We start from the raw sequence: 23,437 nt of genomic DNA, 5'->3' as shown, positions 1-23,437 counted from the left end.
CTGGATTGGGATCAGAGCGGGGAGAGCGGGGAGAGCGATGCTGGCCGCAAATCCTCCCCAAGCATCCCGGCTTCGACGGGAGCCAGGCTAGGTGCCGTGATGCTGGTGCGGGGACTGGGAACTGGGAACCATCTCAGCCGCTTTGTGGGCTGGTGCGGGGACGAATCCCCACCCTGTGCGTTGGATGAAACCGGTCCCGTTCCTGCACCGGGAGGTTGCGAGCGCTGCGGTCCCGTGGGTGAGCTTCGCTGTCCCCGTCCTCATCGTTTCCCAGCCCTGGCCGGGGTGCAGCACTGAGGCTGGAAGAGGGGGACCACGGCTGGCACCGGGTGCCACATTGCACCCCAGCGCATCCGCCTTATTGGGGATGGAAAAATGGGCCAAAAACCCCAACTAAAGGGATCTCTTCACCGGCCTGCAGCCCAGGCATTGCTCCCTCGTCCCCTGCCGTGCCGGGAAGGTGCTGGCCGGCGTCAGGCGAGGCACTGACAGCAACTGACAGCAAAAGCACTTACAGCTGTCTTCTTCCTCCAGGAACACTTTGCTGACGTAGCAGGCGTAGACGAAGCCAAAGAGCTGAGAAGCAAAAAGCAGAGAAATGGGTTATCGAGGCGATGGGCACCACAACCGGCACGGTGTCGGTGGGGGGACGGAGGTGGGCGCTGCAAGGTGGGTGCCGGGGAGCATCCACGGGGGACCCTGGGCAGGATCAGAGCTGCCGCGGTGCTGGAGCCCATCTCCAGTGGGGCCAGGGGCTGCTTTGGGGTGCAGCGGGGTTGGGTGATTTCAGCTGTGCTGGAGGAACAGGGGTGGTGGCTCCAGGGGGGACAGGCTGGCACCACACTGGGATGGCAGCGCAGAGGCGCTGGGTGCCTCTTTGGTGGGTGCATGGCAGCTGCTCTGGACCCCAATTCTCTTTAAAGCCTTGTTTTCTTACAGGCCCTCAAGGCTCCCTAGGAGCTCTGCATCCAGGTATGTCCCCTCCGCACCTTCCCATGGGGTGAGACAGCCGCCAGGAAGGGAGGAGCCCCCTTTCCAGTAAAAGCAGCACATCCCGCCAGCTCACACTCTGGCAACGCAGCGCCTGGGTGCGTTACACCGAGAAATCCACGATTCCTGCAGCACCCAGCCCACGGCCTGCCAGGTTTTGGGGTGGGCAGCACCCCCAGGAGCTCCATCTGCTCCTCTCTCCCCAGCCCTGAGCCAACGCCGCCCTCAATGCTATAACATGGATGTGTGATGGCACGGCGGGACATCTCCAGCTGGACCACGGCAGCTCTGCTGACCCCGGTCCCTGCTGTTGTCCCCTCTCTCACTTCGCAATTTGGGATGGGGAGGAAAGGCACCGGCGGCTGCCCTTACCGCCAGGAATATCTGCGTGGCGCTGCTCACCACCTCGATGTACTGGTAGTCGAGCAGGCAGCCGCTGACGGTGATGACGTGATGGTCCTCGGGCGCCAGGTTGGAGTTCATCACCGGCGTCACCAGGCAGCCTGGCCCGTTCTCCATCCACCACGAGCGGTGCAGTGAGGTATTGAAGGTCATGATGAAGTCTCGGTCCTGCGGGAGGGGACCAGAGGAGGAGGCGAGACCATGGAGAGGGGGCTCTTTGCAGAGCAGGTGGATAGAACATGGGCTTTTCCAACCCAAGGATGCTCCACAAGCATCGCACGCACCCGGACCACGCGGATGCAGTGCAGCCGCCGCCAGCATTCCCGAAGCTTTGCGGCTTCCTCTCACACCAGTGTCATGGACTATTTGGTCAAACAGCACCCAGGTGTGCCACGATGCTCGGGTGACATCACCGATGTCACGGAGCGGTCACCAGTGCGGCAACTTGGCCTTGACGCAGGGAAGCCCTCACTTGCGATGCTGCCAGCCGCGCCCAGCCATCCGAGAGACGGGGCCATGGCATCACCCTGCCAGCGCGGCCCAGGGATGCAGGGCAATCCCCTCTGCCTCCCCCGCTGTTTCGGGCTGTCGGCCCCCGGCCCCGCGGAGCCTTGCGGGGGCCTCGCTCATGCGCGTCCCCTCCTCGCAAGCCCGCTGCCAGGCTGGGGGGCTCTCCCTCTTTCATCTCCGGCAGTTTTTAGGTGGCAGTGCGACAACTTTTAAAGGTCCCTTCCCACCCAAACCATTCTGTGATTCTGTTCTGTGATCCCGGGCGGCACCGCGGCACAAGCGGTGCCAATGCCCCTGCCCGTGGATCCGGCGGAGATGGCAACCGCACGGGTTGGGATGCGGCTGGGTGAGCACCCACCCAGCCCTGGGGTCTGCAGGGAGCTGGGAAACCCGCTGAGCAGCCCTTGTAGGGAATCACAGAGCTGGGATTAAAACAATTTTGTGGGCGGGGGAGAGAAAAATAGAAAGCAAGTGGGTTTTGGTTTCTAAAACCGAAGGATGTGGGTTTAGATGCTGGGAAGCACAAAGAGGGGGTGTCCCGGCACGGCAGCATCACGGAGAGATAGGGATTTCCACTGAAAACCCTTAGTGGGAGCAGATCCTCCGTGCCTGCTGCACATCTCTGGCATTTCAGCTTTTTAGAAAAGCCTCAACCAACCTGCAACAACACGGGAAGGTGATTTTGGCCTTGTGAACCCCGCCGAGAAGCCCTCCTCCCTGCTGCGGGCAGCCACAGAGCGAGCTGGGCCCCGTGTCCCCGAGCACAAGGGAACAGCATCCGCAGCACCCTGGCAGCGGGTGCCCCAGCCGTGGCTGAGGGTGCTCAGACCACCTGGCGATGCTGCATCATTATGTTCGGTTTTGCTCTTTTTTTGTGTAATAATTTAACAGCCCGGGGTAGGGCAGAGAGGCGCGGCCCAGCTCACATCCTCACCCCATCGCCACGGGTGGGTTTCCCAAGCCATTAACGATGTTCAGCTGCTCTTCTGCCACTGCTGGGTGCTCCAGGGCCAAGCGGCACTTGCAGAGCTCTGGGAGACCCCAGAAAATTGGGAATCTGCAGCAGGGGGGTGTCCTCCTCCCACCCCGCTGCCTTGCCCATCCCTGCACCGCCAGCTGAGCTGCTGGAGACCCTGCCCCAAACCCTCCCCTCGTTGCTCATCCCTGGTCCCTGTGTCCCTTCTCCACGTTGTCTCTTTGCCAGCACGTTAGGAACCGGTGCCGTCCCGTTTCTGCACCCTATAAACCCTGGCAGCGCCAGTGACTAACGAGCACTCTGCAATTCCTCGCTTATCAATCAGCCTCATTAATCTGGCTCTTCTGCTTCCCAGCCTCCCCGCCCCGCCTTGACCTGGACTGTCCCTCTGTCCGTCCCCCACACCCCTGGGTGCTCAGTGCTGCAGCCGGGACATACCCCCAGCACCCAAGTGGGTGCTTTGCTGCCAGGGTGGGGATACCCACAGGCTCTAAGTCCCTTTTTGGGGGGCTGAGCTGTGGGGCAGGGGATGGAGGAGGAGGAGGGCAAGCAACAGGAGAGCAGGGAGGATGGAGATGGAGGGAAGGAGGATGGAGGTGGAGGGAGGGAGGATGGAGATGGAGGGAAGGAGGATGGAAATGGAGGGAAGGAGGATGGAGATGGAGGGAAGGACGATGGAGAGATGGAGGGAGGGAGGATGGAGATGGAGGGAAGGAGGATGGAGATGGAGGGAAGGAAGACGGAGAGAGGGAAGGAGGATGGAGATGGAGGGAAGGAGGATGGAGATGGAGGGAAGGAAGGATGGAGGGAGGAAGAAGAGGCAGGCTGGGGGGGTTTACCTGCGACAAGCGTCCGACCTCCAGGTAGAAGCAGATGATGAAGGCATTCCAGCCAACCCACAGCACCAGCCACACCGCGTACTGCCAGGAAGAGAGCAGGTCAGGGCACGCCGTGCCGAACTGACACCCCCCGGTCCATCCCCTCTCTGCCCCATTTGCCAGATCCCACCGGATCCACGGGGATTTGGGTGTGGGTACGGAAGGGGACCTGGGGCTGAGCCATCCCCGGGGGCGGCGATGCACGCGGCACGGCAGCCGTGGCGGTACCTACCATCATGAGGTATTTGGATCTGTACTGGATGGTCCCAAAAATACCCAGAATAACGGCCATGATGTGCAAAAAGTTAGCCAGGATAGGTGCCCACTGGTAGCCCAGGAAATCAAAGATCTGCCTCTCCAGCGCCGCTACCTGCAACAGAGCAAAGGAGGGGAGGCACGGGTCACCGCAGTGGCTCCCGGGACGCTAAAGGCAAAAAGCAGTCGGTAATTAATGGGAAACCCCAGGGATAACGAGTCACAACAGGCTGAAACGGCTGCGGGACGCGTGGGCCAGCGGTGGGCGAACGCGTGGCGGCGAGCGGGGTGTTATCCGAAATAACGGGGGCTGAGAAAGGGAGCGGGGAGGTGCCAGCTTGCTGCCCCACCAGCACCCGCCGTGCCTCAGTTTCCCCAACGCTTAGATCTTGGGCCCTGCCAAAAATCACCCTCAGGCTGGGTTTATCCCTGAGCTCAACTTCTTCAGGGAAAACCTCCCGCTCAGGCCGTGCGTGGGGTCCCCCAGCATCTTGCGAGTGATTTTTCTGCCCGTCCACACCAGCTCGTCGCGTGCCTTCCTATTTAATGCCGTTAGGTTTTGATCGTCGGTATCTTTTGTCGTTCATCGACAAGGACGTGACGCGGCTTAACAAATGGCACAGCGCACAAAACCGGGGATGGCAGCCGGCGTGGTCTGCCCGTTACCTCAGCGCTCATTTACGGCTCCATTTGCCACCGGCCCGGGGTTTGTTCCTCTTCATTCCAGAATCAGCTTAAAGAAAGGGGGTAGCAGAGGTAAGACAGGAGCGCTGGAGGGTTCGCTGATGGTTTTAGGTTAAAAAATGGAGATTTGATGAGGCAATGGTTTTACAGGGAACTTTCAGGGAACTTTGGTGTGCGTTGGACGCCACACTCCCCAAAGGTGCGGGGACAGGGCTGCACCAAGATGTGTCTCCAGCAGCCTTGCAAACAAAAAAAGAACTCTTTACATTTACCTTTTGGACAGCACAGCCCTGTCCCGTTGCTCTCAGATGCCCCAGATTCACCCCATAGACCCTGCGAGCTCCGCGGCCCCACGTCCTCCCCGCGGCACTGTGCCTCAGTTTCCCCTCCTGGCGTAGTGACTCTCATCCTGGCAGAGAAGTGAGAGTTCATCCCGACAAGTGCAGGAGAAAAGGGGCTTTGCATCCCCTCTCCGTTCACCAGCAGCTCCCCCAGTGATCTGGATTTCGGGGAGCTCCCTCCTGGCATTCCCTGAAGCTCCCACGGGTGTAACGGCCGTGGGGCAGCCCCACAGCATCCCTGCCCATCCAGCCTGGCTTAATGTGTCCTAATCACAGGGGGGAAATAAATGAGGTGGCAGAAGTCCTTCCCTAAGTGTTCTGTGAGGATGAGGCACAGCTAACGCATCCGTGTGCGCAACCGCCAGCCGTGTCTCAGTTTCCCCGTCCATAAAGCATCACTCATAGAACTGGCTTAGCGAGGGCTCTAATTAACGCTGGCTTTAGCCCAGCTCTGTCCTGCCAGCTGCAGGAAAGCCAGAGGCAGAGCTGAGGATGAGGATGGTGCTATCCCACCTCCTACCCTGCCCCCTGTGGGGGGGACAGGATCAGCTGGATCCATGCCGGCAGGACCCCAGTTTCAATTAAAGGCAACGGAGCAGCCGAGCCCCTGGACCAAGGCTGTTTGCACTGCAGCTTAATTCACTTCCACGCTGTTTAAACTCTCCGAGGAAACAGCCTTTGGAAATACTTACAAGCGGGCCGTAAATCTCCTAAATTGAGGAATGTAAATAATAAATGATGCAAGGAGCGTGGTGCTCGGGGTTTTGCAGCCACCCATCGATCCGGCGGCTGTTGACAGAGCTGCTCAGCGGGAGCTGGATGCGAAGGTTGCGTGTTTTGGGTACCGGGGAGTCTCCGAGTCGAGGGACGGGGCTGGGAAGAGCCTCCAGGAGCATCCCATGGAGCAGGAGCGACGCGCGTCCACCCGCACGGCTCCTTCATTCCAGTCTGTCAAGCCAGGGCAGGCTGAAGGGGAAGGAGCTGGGAAAAGCCTGGTGGAAATGAATCCTTCATCCCAAGGAGAGGCGAAATTAGGTGCAAACACCGCAGTCTCCCCGCAGATGAGCGAGGGCTGCTAACCGCACCGGAAAGCTTTGCTGGAGCCATCCTGGAAGGATGCCATCCTGTGGGCACCGTTATTCCAGCAAATCCTGGGTTTTTTCAGCCCCATCAGGTCCTGCCTAAGGTTAAGGAAAATTTGGAAACCCAGCACAAAGGCAGTGAGGCTGCGACGCAGCTCCCCCTGCAAAGCGCCAAGGACGGGACGGGAACCTTACGCCCGGTATCACGAGTGGGGAAACTGAGGCACAGCCGCGCTGCAGGGCGAGCCGGGGGCAGAGGCTCCGCAGTCCTGGCGCGGGGCATGGCGGGGCTGGGACAGCGCTGTCTTCGGCTCCGAGTGACGCTCCTGGCTTGCTCCAAGCACTTCTCAGCGCTCGCTCGCTGCCCACCTCAGGCTGGTCCAGCACCCAGAGCATCCCTGCCCACTTCTCTGGGTGTGAGATGTCCCCCAGCAGCAAACTTGGAGACACCCAGGCTTTTCCGCAGCCACCCCAGCCGTTCTTCGTCAACGGTGGCCCTAACGAAACAAGAGCCACGAGCAAGCCCGGCCGCGGCCAAGCGGCTCTGTGAGCTCCCAGCACACTCTGCAAAAAAACCTCCACACAACGTGGGGACCAGCAGCACCCAGCCTCCCCAAATCCAGGTGCCTTGTGGCGCTTCAGAGCGTCCTCCCCAGGCTGTCCTCCTCCTGCCTGGGATATTTCCCATGCTCATAGCAGCTTGTTAGCGACTCACCCTCATTAACACCCTGCTCCCCCCTTTCAGCCCTTACTGCCGCTCTGCCGTCGAAGCCTTGATGCTCCCGGGGCGTGGGGCCGGGAGCAACGCACCACCCCGCTGCTAACGAAGATAAACCCACGGCCAATCAACGCAACGAGTTGTAGGGCTCCCTCTTAATTAAACACGCGCTGGTTTATCGACCGGCCCCAAAAGTTCCCTTTGCAGCAAATCATATCAATTAGTCGGGGCGGCCGCGTGCCAGAGTCCTGCTAATCGGAACGTGGCGCCTGCAATGATTTTATTTTAATCAAGAGATTGAAGTGGGCGAGAGGCGGGGGCCGGGCCGCGGCGGCGCGCGGCAGCCCCAGGGACGGCGGCAGGAGGGGACGGGGAGCTGCGGGGCTCAGCCTGCGGGCTCTGGGCAGGCAGAACCGGTGAGGCAGAGCTGGGGGAAAATGGGAATTTTTAGGAGCGCTGGCAGCAAGTTCGAGTGGGAAGGAGCTCACCTGTCCCCAGATCACCTCTCGGATACAGCACCTTCACCTTCCAGGGACCCATCCCAGTACTCAGTGGGGTGTTCCCAGTCCCTTTTAATCCCCACACCGAGGACAGGAGAGACAAACCCCGCTCCGCCTGTGCCGGGAGGACTGTGCAGACACCAGGGACCACTTTCCCCCTTGTCCCATCCCCACCAAATTTCGTATTTTAAGGTTGGAATTCCCTTCTGCGACCTAGCGAGGCAGCGCTGGGCCCCAGGAAGGGCATTCCCGACCCAGCACCCTCCGGCCCGCTGCAGTATGAAACCAGAAATCTTGCCCAGCAACTGCCACTTTTGCTCTCTTGGAATCAGAGAACCACAGGATGGGGTGGGTTGGCAGGACCTTCAAAGACCATCTAGTCCAGCCCCCCTGCCATGGGTGGGGACATCATCCACTCCATCTGGTTGCTCAAAACCTTGTCCAACCTAACCCCGAACGCTTCCAATACAGAATCATGGAATGGTTTAGGTTGGAAGGGACCTTCAAAGATCATCTAATCCCCCCTCCCCGCCATGGGCACAGACATCTTTTGAACATCTTTCAGGTTGCTCAGAGCCCTGTCCAACCTGACTTTGAGCACTTCCAGGGATGGGGCATCCACAACTTCTCCATAACACCCTCACCATACAGCATTTCTTCCCTCTCCAGCCTAACCCTACCCTCTTTCAGCTTGAAACCATCGCCCTTTGTCTTGTCACCACAGGTCCTGGTAAAAAGACTCTCCATCGTTGTGTAGGCCCCCTTTATATACAGAAAGGCTGCAAGAAGGTCTCCCCGGAGCCTCCTCTTCTCCAGGCTGAACAGCCCCAGCTCTCTCAGCCTGGCCTCACAGCAGAGCTGCTCCAGCCCTCTCAGCATCTGCGTGGCCTCCTCTGGACCCTCTCCAACAGCCCCACGTCCTTCTGATGCTGGGGGCTCCAGAGCTGGACGCAGTGCTGCAGGGGGGTCTCACCAGAGTGGAGCAGAGGGGCAGAATCCCCTCCCTCGCCCTGCTGCCCACGCTGCTGGGGGTGCAGCCCAGGATGCGGTTGGCTTTCTGGGCTGCAAGTGCACATTGCCGGCTCATGTTGAGCTTCTTGTCCACCAGCATTCCCAAGTGCTCAGGCCTGCTCTCAATCCCATTCATCCCCCAGTCTGTACTGGTACTGGGGATTGCTCTGTTCCAGGTGCAGGACCTTGCACTGGGCCTGGTTGAACTTCAGCCCACTCCTCCAGCCTGTCCAGGTCTCTCTGGATGTCATCCTGTCCCTCCAGCGCATCAGCTGCCCCACACAGCTTGGTGCCACCTGCAGACTCGCTGAGGGTGCACTCCACCCCACGGTCCGTGTCAGTGACAAAGACATTAAACAGCACTGGTCCCAGCATGGACCCTTAAGGGAGACCACTCGTTTCCCATCTCCACTCGGACACGGAGCCGCTGACCACAGCTCTTCGGAAGCAGCCATCCAGCCAATTCTTTATCCTTCTAACAGTCCCGCCAAACCCCCCTCTTTCCAATTTAGAGTCCGGGATGTTGGGGGGTGGATGTCTTATTGCATCCCATCATGTGTTTCTGAGATCAAACCAACCCTGCTCCTCTCAGCAACACGGCAGCGAACAGGTTACCTGTGGGGACCAAGGCCTCCCTCTGCCCAGCGAGATGGACACCACGTCCGCAGGGTGGCCGTGAGGTCCCAGCATGGCCCAGGGCCATCCCTCATCCCACCATCCCCACCAGTGAAAGCTGGAGTCCCCCTACTAGCCACGACCCTGTCTGGGATTCATGGAAACGGGATTTGGCAGCGGATCCTCCCATTGTATCTGTCACACCTGATGGCTCTTCGAGTCTTCTCCAAAACTCGCTTAATTGCCACTGAAACCAAGGGGACGCAACAACACGGCCACCTGTGGACACGCGTGACCCCGGGGCACACACGTCCCGGCGCTCAGCACTGGCGGGCGCAGGGATGATTCATCCTCCTCCTCGCGCGGTGACCAGGGGAGGTGACGCTTGCATCACCAGGGCGAGGCCGTTGGCCCGGCTGTGGCCCCCGGTCCCCCCGGGCTCTGTGGGGGAGGCGACGCTGCCCCGTCCCTGCGCTCCATCCTCTCGCCTCGGCGGCGACGGGGGTGACATGTTTGCCGACACAGAACGTTAATATATGATGGTGTTCCCAGAGCCTCACTAATTAACGGGTGGAGAGGGACAGGAGCTCGCTGCGGTGCCGGGGAGGGGGACGATCCCTCCTGCTCCCTCCCGTCTCTCCCTGACCCCCCCAGAGGCGTAGAGCCGCGGCGGCTGGGTGCTGGGTGATGCTCCCGGTGTCGGCGAGGCCGGCTGCTCCTCCGGCTGCCTGCTGCCCTTCATCTCCGTGGCAGCATCTGCACGTCGGGCTGAAATACCCGCCCCGCGCTCCCTCCCGCGCCGCGGGGCTGCGGTACCCCCCGACGGGTTATTATCCGTCAGCTGGGCAATTCCCTCCCGCACACCATATGCCTCGGGCTCGTGGGGATTGAACTTCTCATTTCGCTGCATTTTGCAGAGATTTGGGGGTTCGTACGCCGCCTCGCATTCCCCTCTGGGCTGCGTCCGAAGACGCTGCGGGAGCATCGCGCCCCCTCCGCTGAGCTCACCCTGGCTGTTTGGTGCCAAATGTCCCATTTTGAGGCATTTTGGCCAAAAAACGTCGGGCTTTAGGGAGAAAACATCCCCCGGGCAGGGCGGCAGGGCAGGATCCGGCCCGCTGACGCTGTCAGTCCCCAGAAGCGGAGGGGGTGCAGATGTTTCCCGCAGCAGATGGAGCATTGCTGGGGCTAGCGAAGCGTACTGGGCTCCCAGCATCCAGCACATCCTAGCCCCATTACCAGGAGGGAAAGCCAAGCCCTCTCCCAGCCCAAAAGATGCTACAGGACCCCACATCCCCACCCTAAGCCCCCCACCTAGCACCCACGACCCCCCCTTGGAGGCTCACCCACCCCCCACAGCCTCTCTTTCCGAAGCGATTTCAGGCATTTTGCGGATTTTCCCTCTTCCAGTGCCATCGCTCGCTCCTGGGGAGCCATCAGAGCCACCGGAGGAGTTTTCATCATGCGGCACCTGCGAGGCGCCCAGCTCCACTCGGGGAGATTGGCCGCGATTTAACTGAACAGCGAGCGAGCGCATTGGCTATTAAGAAGGTGCAAACACCGCTGCGAACCCAGGGACTTCATTTAATGACTTGGAAACAAGTTCTTGACCTACTTCCAACTTGCAAAAAGCCTTCGTGAAATCGCAGAGGAAAAGAAATTAAAGGTGCCGGAGCCTTGATCGCTCCCCAGTATCGGGCGGCGATGAGCAGGATGCGGCCCTTGGCCAAGGAGATGCTCTGGAATAAGCAGGAGCAAAAAGGGGGGTGAAAGAGGAACAAATTGGGTCCTTCCCCAGCTGTGGCAACCCCTCCTCAACGCCAGTGGGTTTTGGGGGGCTCCTGGCTTCTGCGCAGCCCCTTTCTGCCCCTCAGCGCCGGCACCGCTGGGTTTAGGAGCTCCCAGCATCCCAGATCTCCAGGATGCAGCTGCGGGTGCTGGGGGCACAGGGAGAGCCTTGGGCGTGCACACCTCCCCATCACCCACCGCCCATCCAATGGGCTTTCCTTCCTCTCGCCTATTCCCCCCCCACCCCCCCACTATTCCCAGTTATTTATTTCATTTCGCCGCATCCGCCGGCGTTGCCATGGGAACGCGGTGGCAGCCCCGGCTGGATGCGCTTGTCTAGACGCTGCGCCCCAGGAGCGCCCCGCCGGCAACCTGCTCCACGGGCTGGATACGGCCCTGGGGGGGGGTGGGTCTGCACCCCTGGGCGCAAGATCCCGCGTGGCACCCATCGCCAGGACCCCCGGGAGCCCACCAGCACCCAGGCGGCTGCGTCCCCTCCAAGTCCTGCAGCCCGGATCCGTGCTCCTGGCTCCATCCAGCCCTGGGGGGCTCCGCTGCTGGGAATGTGGCCTCGGGGCAGCCAATGGCAATAATAATAATAATAATAATAATAATAACAATAATAATAACAACAACAATAATGAAATCCCAGTAACACAGCCCAAGGGTTGCAAAGTGCCCTTTGCACAGGGCAGATCAAACCCAGCCCCCTCCCATTTTGACTCTATTGTGGGGAAGGGAAACTGAGGCACGGCACGGGGAGCCACCCTCAAATCTCTGCTGGGAAAGCCGAAACCCAGGGTGTGCCCCATGGAGAGGGACGCTCCGTCACTGCCCCGGGCTCCTCCTGATTTACACCTCCTATAACAAAGCCCAGAGCCACCGCTGGGCCCGTCGGCTCCCAGAACTGCAGGTTTGGGTGGGTTTGGCTCCCGCCGGCCCTGGTGTCCCCAGCAAGGAGCTGCCGCAGGTCACTACCCCCAGAGGGATTCCAACAGAGTTTTCTTTTCAGGGAAGCATTCCAAATTTCCAATTTCCCCACAAGCAGGACGGTTTAGCCCTAATACAGCATAACATCTCTTTGACCCCAACACAATATCACATCTCTATAACTCGAATTCAGGATCACATCTGTGACCTGCGCCATCCTGTAACCGCTGAGCGAAGCCCTTTTTCCAGCACGGAACCATTTCGATGCTGAGGGAAAGCCGAGGACGTGGAAGCAGCTCGCTCCCCACCTCGCCCATCAGAGACCGGCTCTGGAGCGATGCCCTTCCGCTTTATTCCTGGGAGGAATTGCTTCATCCCCTCCAGAATTGCTCAGGAGCCACAAACCTATGTCAGCATCCTCGCAAATGGAGCTGGGACGATCCCGTTAAACCCCGAGGCCGTGCCGCTCCGCATCCCCCCAGCCTGACCATGCCAATGACCTTGAAAGGGGCCAGGACTCTGGGGTCCCCTCGGTGGGGAGGACACAGGGTGGTGGCACCCGTCAGATGGAGTGCAGAGGTGCCAGCAGTGTCCCTGGGGGAATGTGCACCGGGGACGGCAGCGGTGCCCGAGGAGGCGCTTGTCGTGGAAGGGAAACTGAGGCACGGGGCTGCAACCTCAGCAGGACCCAGCCACCCATTGCCATGGGCTTGAGCAGGGCTGGGGAGGGGCTGATCCTGCACCGCCCGCGTGCTGTGCTCTGCTTTGCCGTGCCTCAGTTTACCTGGAAAATGGGCCAAGTCTTGCCCGGCACCACCCAGGGCAGCGACCTCTTGGTCAGGGTGACCAGTTCCATCAGAGCAGGTCTAACGGGGAAACTGAGGTACGGAGGGATGGGGGAGAAAACACCTCTGAATTACAACTTTCAGCTGAAGTTGTCTCCAAGGGGAGACGTGGGCCACAGCCATTGGCACGGGGCTGCAGGAGGAACGGGCACTGGGGAGCGACAGGAGCCAGGGCAGAGCCTGACCCCGCTGCCTCGGGCAGCCACAAACAGAGCAGTTAGGCTGCAGGCTGGAGCAAATCCATCTGGAAACAGAGGGGGAAGTGAAGGCGCCGTACAGCCCCGTGCCGTGCCCAAGTAACCCAGCTGTGGCTGGGCTGGAGCATCAACGGGGGAGCCTGCTGTCCCACCAGTCCTCTCCATCCCACCCCACCCCATCCGTCCTATCCCTTCCATCCTATCCATCAATTCCATCCATCCCATGCATCCCGTTCATCCCATTGCATCCATTCCATCCCATCCCATTGCATCCATCCCATCCCATCCCATTCATCCAACTTATCCCACCCCATCCAACTCACCATCCATCCAACTCACCATCCATCCCATCCCATCCCATCCCATCCCATCCCATCCCATCCCGTTCCACAGAAAATAACCCCCTGTTCTGGTCCGACACAGATCCCCAGTTGCTGGCTCAGCCTTGAAGGCATTTACTGTCTCCAAACCATTGGCACCATCGCCCCGTGAAAGCCAGCTCCAACCAAACAGCCTTTGGGATAAAGCAAACCGGGATTAATCAAGCCCCTCAATTAGCCACAATGAGCTGTGGCTCATCATCACGCCCGAGACTCGCAGCGGATAGCACATGAGCAGCATGGTCACTGGGAGGCTGAGAATTAATTTAAATGGAGCAAAAAACTAAAAAAAAAAAAACCTCAAAATGAGGAATTGCTCAGAGCGGGGACTTCCTCCCTGCAAGTCTGGAGATGCCAAGCGGAGCCACATCCCTGACCTGGGCAGAGCACCCAGACCGGTCGGCATCTCCTCCGGTGCTGGTTCGCCCGTGGGACGCAGCGAGGAAAGGGACATCCCCCACCGCGCACAGAGACCTCGCCGCCTGCCCAAGCCCGCATCCTGCGGCCGATGGGCGAGGAGGAGCCTTGTAACGCGCGATGCTCAACGGTGATGGAGCCACCAACACACTGCAGGGGAGGACTGGTCCTGCCCCGCATGGCTTGGGTGGGGAGCTGGGGCTTAAACCTGGGGGATCTTGGGTTTTAAATCTGGGGACTCTTGGGTTTCAACCTGGGGGATCTTAGGCTTAAGTTTGAGATATCTTGGGCTTAAATTTGGAGGATGTTGGGCTTAGATCTGGGGGATTAGGGGCTTACATCTGGACGATCTTGGGCTTAAATTTAGGGATCTAGGGCTTAAATCCAGGCAATACCAAGCGTAAATCTGGGGGATCTTTGGCTTAAATCAGGGGATCTTGTTCTTAAATTTGGAGGATTTGGGGCTTAAATTTGGGAGATCTTGGGCTTAAATTTGGGAGATCTTGGGCTTATATTTGGGGGATCTTGGGCTTAAATTTGGGGGGCACACAGGGATGGCAAACAAGATGGGGAACCAGGAGAGATACGGGGAGCCTGACCTCCTAAATAACAAATTCTAGGGATGAAATGCAGACAAACACTGGGGACGGACCGGGATGGGGAGCGAGCAGGAGACGTTCGCTCCAGGAAAAGCAGCTTTGGGCCACGGGAAAAAGGAGAAGTGAGACAACCTGGTCTCCAAAAATTTGCAAAAAAACCCACCAGACGCTGTGCTGGGTGGGACGGGATGGATCCTGGCCGAGATGTCCCTACCAGCCGGCAGTGGCCGAGCCCGTTTGGAGAAGGATTAAGCCCCAGGCAATTTCGATGCTAATTCTCCCGGTTAAGTTCTTTAGCCTGACATCTGCGAGAAGCAAGAGGTAATTTCCCCCGGATCTCAAACGGCGCCTTGAAGACACCGTTAATATAATCCGATAGAGGGGAGGAAAAAAAAATATTAAAAAAAATCCAATTTACTGACTTATTTAGTGACACCTTTCATAATCAATTCTCCTAGGAAAGAAACACTGATTAAAGCCAAGCGCATCGCTATGGCAACTGGCAGTCCCTCCTCCCACGACCCGCAGGCTGGGAAGGAGAAAATCGGGTGAGGAAATCTGCCTGGTAACAACCCCGTTAATGAGCTGGGGAGCAAAAATAATCCCTCAGAGCGAAGCCGCCGTGAAAGGAGCAGCCGGCGGCAGCCGGTGGGGAGGCGAAACCGTGCAAGGCTCCCAAAATATTGATTTTTATGGGAGGGTAGAGCTGTTTCGGAGGAGAAGGGGATGCTCCTGCATCGTGGAGGGATGAAGGAGGCATCTGGAGGTGGTATCCACGGGCGACTGGGTGCACCGACCGAGCCCTGCGAGCGTAGGTGTTTCTTCCAGCACTTATCCAATTTTTTAGCCTTAAAATACAAGATAAAACTGCCCTGAGACGCAGGTTTAAGAGATTCAGCTGCCCAGCAGCCCGTGAGGAGGTAGCTGCCAGCACAAAAGAGATTTACACGACAAACTCGGGGGGTTTCCCTCTCCTCGGGGCGATTCCCCAGCCCACGGGAGCCACGGCACCTGGCGGGTGAGTGATACCCTCATGGGCCAGAGTTTCTTGGAAAATGGGAGATTTATTCTTATTTCTACCCTGAATAACGGCCTAGGGCTCCTGGAGGGGTCGGGGGTCTCCTGCTGGCTCGACGCGTCCCTCACCCCAGCACCCTGCAAGGAGAAGACACTCAGAGCACCCATGGGTGCTGGTGGGACAAAGATAAATCTTCCCATGGGCCGAACACAAAAGGACCCGGACAGGGGGAAGCAGCCGGGGCCAGCAGCCGGGGCCAGCAGCAAGCGGCACAGAAGGGACCCGGCTGTTTCCTCAAGGACCCCACGCTGGTTTTTGGGGTGCTTCACGGAGTGAAGGTCTGTGCAGGGCGTCATTATTGCCACGCGGTATTTACTGAGGGATTTAATACCAATCGCATCCGGCATTTTCCTTAAATTCCCTCCACCAGCCACCATCGCTGTGAGCAGGGGTGGGAGCAGAGCCCCACTGCTCCGGCACCGGGACCGTGGTCCAGCCCAGGGCTGCGATCCCGCGGGAGCGGAGCATCCGCCCGCTCCCACCCCCCTGCATCCCAGGACCATTGCAGACCAGAGTATCGGAGCCAGAGAGGCATCCGAAGGGAGGCACCGGCCTCATAAAACCAGAAACCGGAATATTTTTAACAATTCCTTCAGCGAAAGAGCTGGTGCTGTTAAACCTGCCGACACCTCTCACATTCAGTGTGGCGAGGATTTCATCAGGCGCCGGAGCAGAGCGTGCCGTGACCACCGGCTCATTATTAAACGCAGCGATTAGCAGCTGCTGCGGATGGGAGCTCATTAGAGATTTCTTAAACAGTCATAAAAATTGCTTTTATTAATTGGTTCGGCCTCGTTTGATACCCACTGTGTGTGGGAGAGGGTTGGGGTGGGTTTTCCGAACCCCTTTTTTGCACGGTGGTGGGTGGGGAGCTCCCGTGGCCAGACCCAGCCCTGCCCCGGGGCCGTCCCGCTCTGCTCGGCCGCGCCCTTCGACGCCAGGGCGTGACACCGGGCTGCTGCGACGTGTGACAACGCCGCGGTGGAGCAGGGGCTACAATGCCGGCCCGCACGGCCGTCAGCCCCTCGCATCCCACGGGGATGGGAGCCCATCCCCTTGGTGTCGGGGCTAGCCCAAACCAACATTTTCCCTCAAAATCTGGGGTTTTTTCCCCCTAAAGCACATAGGATGGCTTTGCCAGCTGGGTGATGGGTGCTGCCCCCAAATTCAACACCCACGGGGTGCTGCCCCAAGCCATCTCCCCTTCTGGGTGCACCCACAGGAGGGATGAGGATTTCCGTACCAAAATTTGGGGGAAAAAAATGAGCCCAGCAGCACCCGTGGTGTGCACACATGACTGGGGGGACCCTTGGGGTCCCACCACGGGTCCGGCCATGGAGAATGGGGCTCTGGGGCTCCTCCTGTGTCCTCCTGCTCCATCCCCTCCTCCTTTGGTGGGGGGGCACCAACCCCACCATCCACCCTGCTAACGAGAGCGTCGCTAATTGCAGGGCAGGCGGCGAGCCCGCGCCCCATGTATAATTCAAGCCCGTTCGTTAGGGCTGGGTTTGCTTTGTCTGCCAAGTGTCACCTCTGCCACGCAGCTCCTCCTTTTGAGGGGGGCTTGATTAAAAATAATTAGGGCCTGGAGCTGCCGCGAGGCGGGAGGCGGCAGCGCTAGCGAGGTCGGGGGCGTTAGTGGGGTCGGCATCCCCATCCCGCAGAGGAGGAGATGGAGCAGGGGGACACGGGGAGAGCCCCGGAGCCCCATTTCCCACAAGGGGACCCACATGGGGACTCCAGGCCTATGTCCAGGCCATGGCTGCTGCTGGGATGAGTTTTCCCCCCAAATTTTGGTATGGAAATCCTCACCCCTCCCGTGGGTGCACCCAGAATGGGGTGGGGGTTTAGGGCAGCAGCACCCATCTCTGGGCTGGTAGAGTGAGAGTGCTTGTGGGGTGACAGGGAGGACCTACACCTGATGGGCTGTAAACCAGCCCAAAAATGGGTGAGAGTGTCCCTAAACACCGCCCCTGACACCCACCAGAGACGCAGGCGGACAGCCCGAGTTTACCGCAGCATCGCTGGCCCGCACTTCCCGGACCAGGGGTCCCCAGCACCCTGCCCATCACCCGTCCCGGGCTCAGCCCTGCACCCAGAGCCGACTGCAGGCTGGGCGTGGGGGGCAGCAGCCCTGGGAGGGGCTGCCTCAAAATCCAGCGAGACGCGGCCCAAGGAAGGTGGTGGCCCCGGGGATGGGACAGGGGTGTCCCGGCAGGGATGGCGGGGACCTGCCCAAGCCCAGCCAGCCTCCGCTTGCTGGCACACACGCATCCCGTTGAGCTTCAGGGAAGAAAAAAAAATAAAAAAAAATATATAAATAAAGCCTTTCAGAATCAATCGGTGTTTATCAAGTGGGTCGTAACAATACCAGCCTCCTGTTGGCAAATTAAACCCTGGTTTGGAGTCACCGGGACGTGATGCGAATGCCCAGGAGGGAGTAAAACAGGTCCCAGCACGGATCCTGCTCCCCCGTCCCTCCGGGCCCTGTCCCGTGTCCCTCCCAGGGGAAAGGAGGGGGGGGTGGCACCCTGGGTGGCCCCCAGGAGCAAAGGTGGAGGGGATGTCATCACGTCCAGGGCTGCGGTGGCACGGCCAGGCTGGGCACGGGGACCCCCAGCCCCTGGGACTGTCCCCACCGCCTGCACCCGCTCCCAGCCCCGCAGCGTCGTCCCCACGATGTCCCCACTGCAGCCCGGCTGCGGTACCCCCATTTATGGGGCCCCCAGTGCCAGGGGGATGCTGCCACCGATACGCACGTGCCACCCTCTAGCAAACCCCTAGTGCCACCTCCAGCCCTGGGGAGCGAACAGGCACCCCCAGACCCCCCCAAACCTCACTGCACTCCGACTGCCTCACCAGCTGCCACGTCAGTGGTCCCCGCGCCACTGCAGGGGCTCCATGCCACCCCAGTGCCCCTCACACGGCCCTTGCTCTGTGTGTCCCCCCACCTCCCCGAGCTGAGGGAAAATTGCAGCAGATGCTCCAAAAAAGGGGCCAGGGAAGGACAGCTTCGCCTGAGCGTCTCGGCAGCTGGCGAGGGGAATTGGCAACCGGCCTCCGACGGACTGGGAGTGGCGGCAGAGGAGGGGACAGGAGCGGGACTGGGGGGTCCCTGGAGGCACAGATGGGGACGCCGTGCCCCCAGAGTGGGGAAGGGGGACAGGGCTGGTTCCTGAGTCGAAGTCGGGGGGGGGGAGGAAGACAAAACACAAATTGGAGCCTGCAAAGGGTTTGTGCAAAGCTGCTCACCCCGCGCCCGGCTGCCGCACCCGCAGGATGGGTGCTGGGTCCCTTCTCTGGGGCTGGGGGGCGCGGTTCAAGGCAGCGGGGACCCCACGGCCACGCCAGCACCTCCACACCGCCCGGCCTCCCGCAGGTCCCGGCCGTTTGGTGCAGTGGAGGAGGAGGGGGATGTGTGTGGGGAAGAGATTAGAGGGGACTGGGCCAAGGACGCCCAGCCGGCCGTTTGCGGGCGATAGCTGCGCACCACCGTTCATCTGAGCTGTTAGAGAGTGGGCAGGTTTTCCCATGGGGTCTCGTTAGCCTCCGCGTCCCTCGCTGGGCTGCCCAAGCATCCTCCACTTGCACCCCGAGCATCTTCCTCTCCCACCCCAGCTGTCCTCCACTCTTGCCTCAAGCATCCTCCAGTCCCCCAGCATCCTCAACGATCACCCTGTGCATCCTCCACGGTCACCCTGTGCGTCCCCCACGATCACCCTGTGCCTCCTCCATGGTCACCCTGTGCGTCCCCAACAATCACCCTGTGCGTCCTCCACGATCACCCTGTGTGTCCCCAATGATCACGCTGTGTGTCCTCCATGGTCACCCTGTGCATCCTCAACGATCACCCTGTGTGTCCCCAATGATCACCCTGTGCGTCCTCCACGGTCACCCTGTGTGTCCCCAATGATCACCCTGTGCGTCCTCCATGATGACCCCGAGCACCCTCTGCTCCCACCCTGAGCACCCCCCTCCCCTGGGACGTTTCCCAGTTCGGGGCTTTGTACCTGGGTGTCCCTGGGGCTGGCAGGAGCGTGCCCAGGGGACGAGGTGCCAGGCAGAGATGGACCCCTCCAGTGACACATCCCAGGTTCCCAGCAACCCTCCCCAGCCCCAAACTGGGACAATCTCCAGTGCAGAGCCAGGCCACCCCCAGCGCTTCGGCCTCCCAAATCCCTGCCACCAAAGGCCTTCACGTTGTTCTCCTCCACCAAGAGACCAAGCACGGCTCCTCTCCGGCTCCCCGTGTCCCCGGGACACTGGCTCTGCCCCCTGCACCCGCGGTGACAAAGGGCTGTGCTATTAATCTGGTTATGGGAAGGGACCAGAGTGACCCAGAGTGCTAATTAGCCCTAATCAAGGTAATTGGCCTGAGAGTAAAGCAGCAGGCCAGCCCTGAGCTTGCCCCCTGCCCTGCCTCTGGTTGTGTCCCCTGGCTGCGACCCTCGGCCAGGCACGGTGGCCGTGTCCCCTGCTTGGACAGCACCCAGCCTGGGCAGGGAGGATGATGAGGGTGCTGGGACACGGCCAGGCCACCAGCTTGGCCAGTGCCGGTGGCTTTGCCAGGCCATTGTTGGCACCGCTGGCCCGCTGGGGTGCCCGAGGATGCTCAGGACTGCCGTGCCACCCCCCCGGTGTCCCCCCAAGGGGATGAGCCCCTGCTGACAGGCTGGTGGCCGAGGCGCGTGTGACAAAGGGCTGCATGGGAAGTCCCCTGCTCGGACGATTCCTGAAGCGTCCCCGCCACGGGCTGCAAACAGCCCCCAGCCCAGCCTGGGGGTCCCGCCAGCCCCGGATTCACCGCGGCCCCCCAGATACTTGTGTTTTCTCGCACGCTTTTGGGCGTCTGGGAGGTACACCCCCACAGCCACCCCGTGCCCGCCTGCACCCCTCCTGCTTCCTAAGGCCTCCGCAGCATCGCCAGGACACACCGAGCCCCCCAGCACCCATGCTGAGCCTCCCGGCACCTGTGCCGAACCCCCCGACTGCCCGTGGGCTCCCAGCAGCCGATCCCTGATGGAGGAGGGCTGAGGGTGGTGGGGACGATTTTATTTTGGCGGGGGAGTAGCCCCTGGAAAGCTCTGTGCCCCCACAACTCCATCCAGGCAAAGCAGCGCTCAGGCAATTGGCTTTTTCTCCCCCAAATCTCCTTCTGCTGCAGAGCAAGAACCAAAGACGGGTGAAATTTCCCAGCCCGGCACACGGGAGCCGTTATTAATGTTAGTAATAAGCCGCACAGGGTTTCACGTCCTGTTTAAATACGAGCGGGGCTGTTCTCTGCCAACTTTGCCTTTCCAGTTTTCCAGGCCGTTACGTATATCTTTTGAAAATTGAAACAAATAGCCGCTTTCAAATGGAGGGAATTAAAAAAAGACACCACGGGGCCCACTCTGAGCCCCCCCGCCTCTCCGAGCATCCCCCGGGATTCGGGCAGGATATATTCTCCCCACTCAACCCCAACGCTCCAGCACTTCCAGCCCAAACCTGCGGCAGCTCCCCGATGCGACGGGGACAAGGACATCCCCCGGGAGGACGAGGGATGGGGACACAGCCTGGCCCGCCGGGACGAGAGGGGTCGGAAGCCGCCCACGCCTGCCGCTGGCCCTGGCCGGGCGCCGCAGCGATCAATACGCAATAACCCGCAGCTCGCCGGCTGCCGCCGCAGGAGCTGTTAAGCCGTGCGGGCAGCGTTGATGAGAACGTTTGGGTTTTGGGGGTTTTTCATCCCTGCCGCGTGCCCCTGGCCATTTTCTCCCCTTTCCACAGGGACATCCCCAAGCCTTGGTACCCAGCGACGGCTGCTGCGTCCCAGCGGGGCCCCAGAGCATCAGGAGGATGCCGGTTCCCCTTTGCTGGCACCCAGCATCCTCCCAACAGCCATAACCCACTGCTGTACCCACATTTGGGGGTGAAGCAGGACCAGTGCAGAGCTGGCAGCACTGTGGGCTCAGCACCGGCTCCGAGTCCCACAGAGGAATTGAGTTTTGAACTGTTTGAGCCCCGAACCCTTCCCCCTGCTAAATCACTCAGCCCCTCCACGTCCTCCCTGTGCTTTCTCTCTGGAGAAACTGGGGGGAGAGGAGCCAACAGCTCCACTGTGGGGAGGAGAAAGTGGTGGCAGCCACGGGTGCCTACAGGCCGGGGGGGAGCATCCCCTGGGGCTCCCAGTCTGCAAACAAATAAAGCAGCCAGGAGCTCGGCCGAGATGTCCATCGATCCATGAGCAGCCGGTTCCTGCAGCAAAACCAACCGGTTCGCTGCCGATACGCAACCCAGGGCGCTCGGCACCTCCCGAACGCGGCCGCTCGTCACCGGCGTGGGGACGTTCCCACGGTCCCCTGCGTCCCTCACGGCTGCACAGAGCTGACCGCCGGCATCAAGGCTGGGACAAGCGGGGAGAAGCCATCACATCCAGAGGTTAATCACCCTGGGGGCTAAAAAGCTGCTTTTCTCCCCAAACCCCACTCTCTCTGCCTTATTTCTCCAGCTTTAAGGACTGGGAATCTCTCCCACCTCCCCACCCTCCCTTGGCCCAGCCACAGAGACCCAGCTGCTCAAGAGGCCGCTTTGCCGCACCTTCCAACCTCGGATCTCTTTTCCCGGTCCCCTCCTGACGTCTTGGCAATGTATTTTGGGATGGGAGACCCACGGGCCGGCAGGGACGCGGTACCTGTCCCCGACCCACCTGCCGCTGCCGCTGTCCCGTCAATCCGCGCGTTTTCTCTGGCGATGATTTTATTCCTTCACTTCTCTCTATTACTGAAACGAGCATCATCGATTTTTTATAGTGCTAATTTTGTTCCTAACTGAAAGCCACCTGGGACTAAATCAAACCACTCATCGGCACCTAAACACTGTTGTGGCCGCTGGGTCCCTTCCAGCAGCCAGACCTGGGGTTCAATAGCAGACACGATCCAGTTTGGCCGGACGCGGCTCCTTTCCCGTGAGGCCACTGGCCCCTCGGCTTTGCTCGTCACTCCGTGCATCAGCCTTTCCTCCCCGCGCTGCCACGGCTTCGCTGTGGGGCCAGGCTGCTTTCCAGCTCATCCTCTATTTTCCCTACGACCCAGCCCCCCGAGACATTTATTTTCCGGACCCCATCGCTCCCAGTTCTGTTACAAACCGGTGTGAATGATTTAGAGAGTTCTTCAACCGCGCTCGTTAATACTCTCGGGTGCACATTGGCTGGCCCTGCAAATTTAGACGTACTGCACTTTAATCACGGATTTAATTGCGAGCTGTACGGCTCTGCCTTCCCAAACGCGCACCGACAAACCTTTACAGTGGCTGTCAGGCGGAGCTCTGAGGGGAATGATGCGGATGGGATGCACCGGGGGACGCGCGGTGCTCCGGCCGGGCTGGGACGCTTCCCCACGGCCACCCGCACGCACGGTCCCTCCTGCGGCTCTCGGGGTGCCCACCCGGGGAGGTGACAAGCAGGGCTGGGGTTTTTCAGCCTCTCACACACGCAGTGCACCCCACCCCGGGGCTGCCTCTGGCTGCTGGGCGCACCTCCATCCCTCCACCACAGGCACCCACTGCTCCCACCGCGTCCCCGGGGCGCGGGGGCATCACCACACCCATCGCGCCCCAGCCCCGGAGATGGGGTGCGGGGAGATGGGGTGCGGGGAGACGAGGGGCTCGCCATCCCCGATGCCGCCGCCAGCCCCCCATTTCCATGGCAACCATGCAAATGTGAAAGCTTTCCATAATCATTAGGGAGCGGAGCAGAGCAGCACAAACAGTGCCTGCAGTAGATTACATGCCCATTACGAGCAGTCGCGCCTTCTGAGCGCGGGTAATTACACCTAATTGTGCATTTAATTGTGTAATTGAAAACCCCCACCCAGAGTTCAGCCCGGGCTCCTTCCCCCTTCCCCGGCGGTGGGAAGGCGGCCAGGGGCAGCTCTGGCCCCGCTGTCCCCGCGTTGTCCCCGCACCAGGGCTTGGCCACGATGGGAACCGCACGAGGACAAAAGATGCTGCAGATGTTGGAGGCAGCTGACTTGGTGCCAGAGTCGGAGGGCTGGTGGCCAAAATCAGGCCAACGGGGCTGGGCAGGGCCATGAAGAGCCCAAGGGTGCAGTGGGGTCTTGCTGGGGAAGGAGACGTCACACAGGGCTGGTGGGTCGCTGAGGGACACAGGGGATAGGGCTGTCCTCTCCCTTCGCCCATCCTTCGTGAAGCCAACCCTGTTAGCTCCTTCTCCAGGCTCGGTGACGGGGAAGTCACATCCCA

The 23,437-nt window shown here is 60.4% G+C and overlaps 1 protein-coding gene across 2 annotated transcripts in view; it reads right to left on the bottom strand.

The window, feature by feature from the left end:
* NKAIN1 (sodium/potassium transporting ATPase interacting 1) overlaps positions 1-23,437 on the bottom strand; it is a 33,307-nt gene that overhangs the window by 5,950 nt on the left and 3,920 nt on the right. Inside the window, exons 2-5 of one of the 2 annotated variants that reach the window (XM_086765001.1) lie at positions 3,989-4,126; positions 3,718-3,798; positions 1,363-1,560; positions 516-576 (exon numbers count right to left, since the gene is read on the bottom strand). In XM_086765001.1, the coding sequence (XP_086621127.1) occupies positions 516-576; positions 1,363-1,560; positions 3,718-3,798; positions 3,989-4,126 (478 nt within the window). The remainder of the gene's footprint in view (positions 1-515; positions 577-1,362; positions 1,561-3,717; positions 3,799-3,988; positions 4,127-23,437) is intronic. The other variant, XM_086765002.1, reaches the window with a different exon arrangement.

This window comes from Chlamydotis macqueenii, chromosome 22 (genome assembly GCF_036417535.1).
Source record: "Chlamydotis macqueenii isolate bChlMac1 chromosome 22, bChlMac1.mat, whole genome shotgun sequence".
Lineage (NCBI taxonomy): Eukaryota > Metazoa > Chordata > Aves > Otidiformes > Otididae > Chlamydotis > Chlamydotis macqueenii.
The sequence above is the reverse complement of the archived record's forward strand: the minus strand, read 5'-3'. Positions and strand labels throughout refer to the sequence as shown.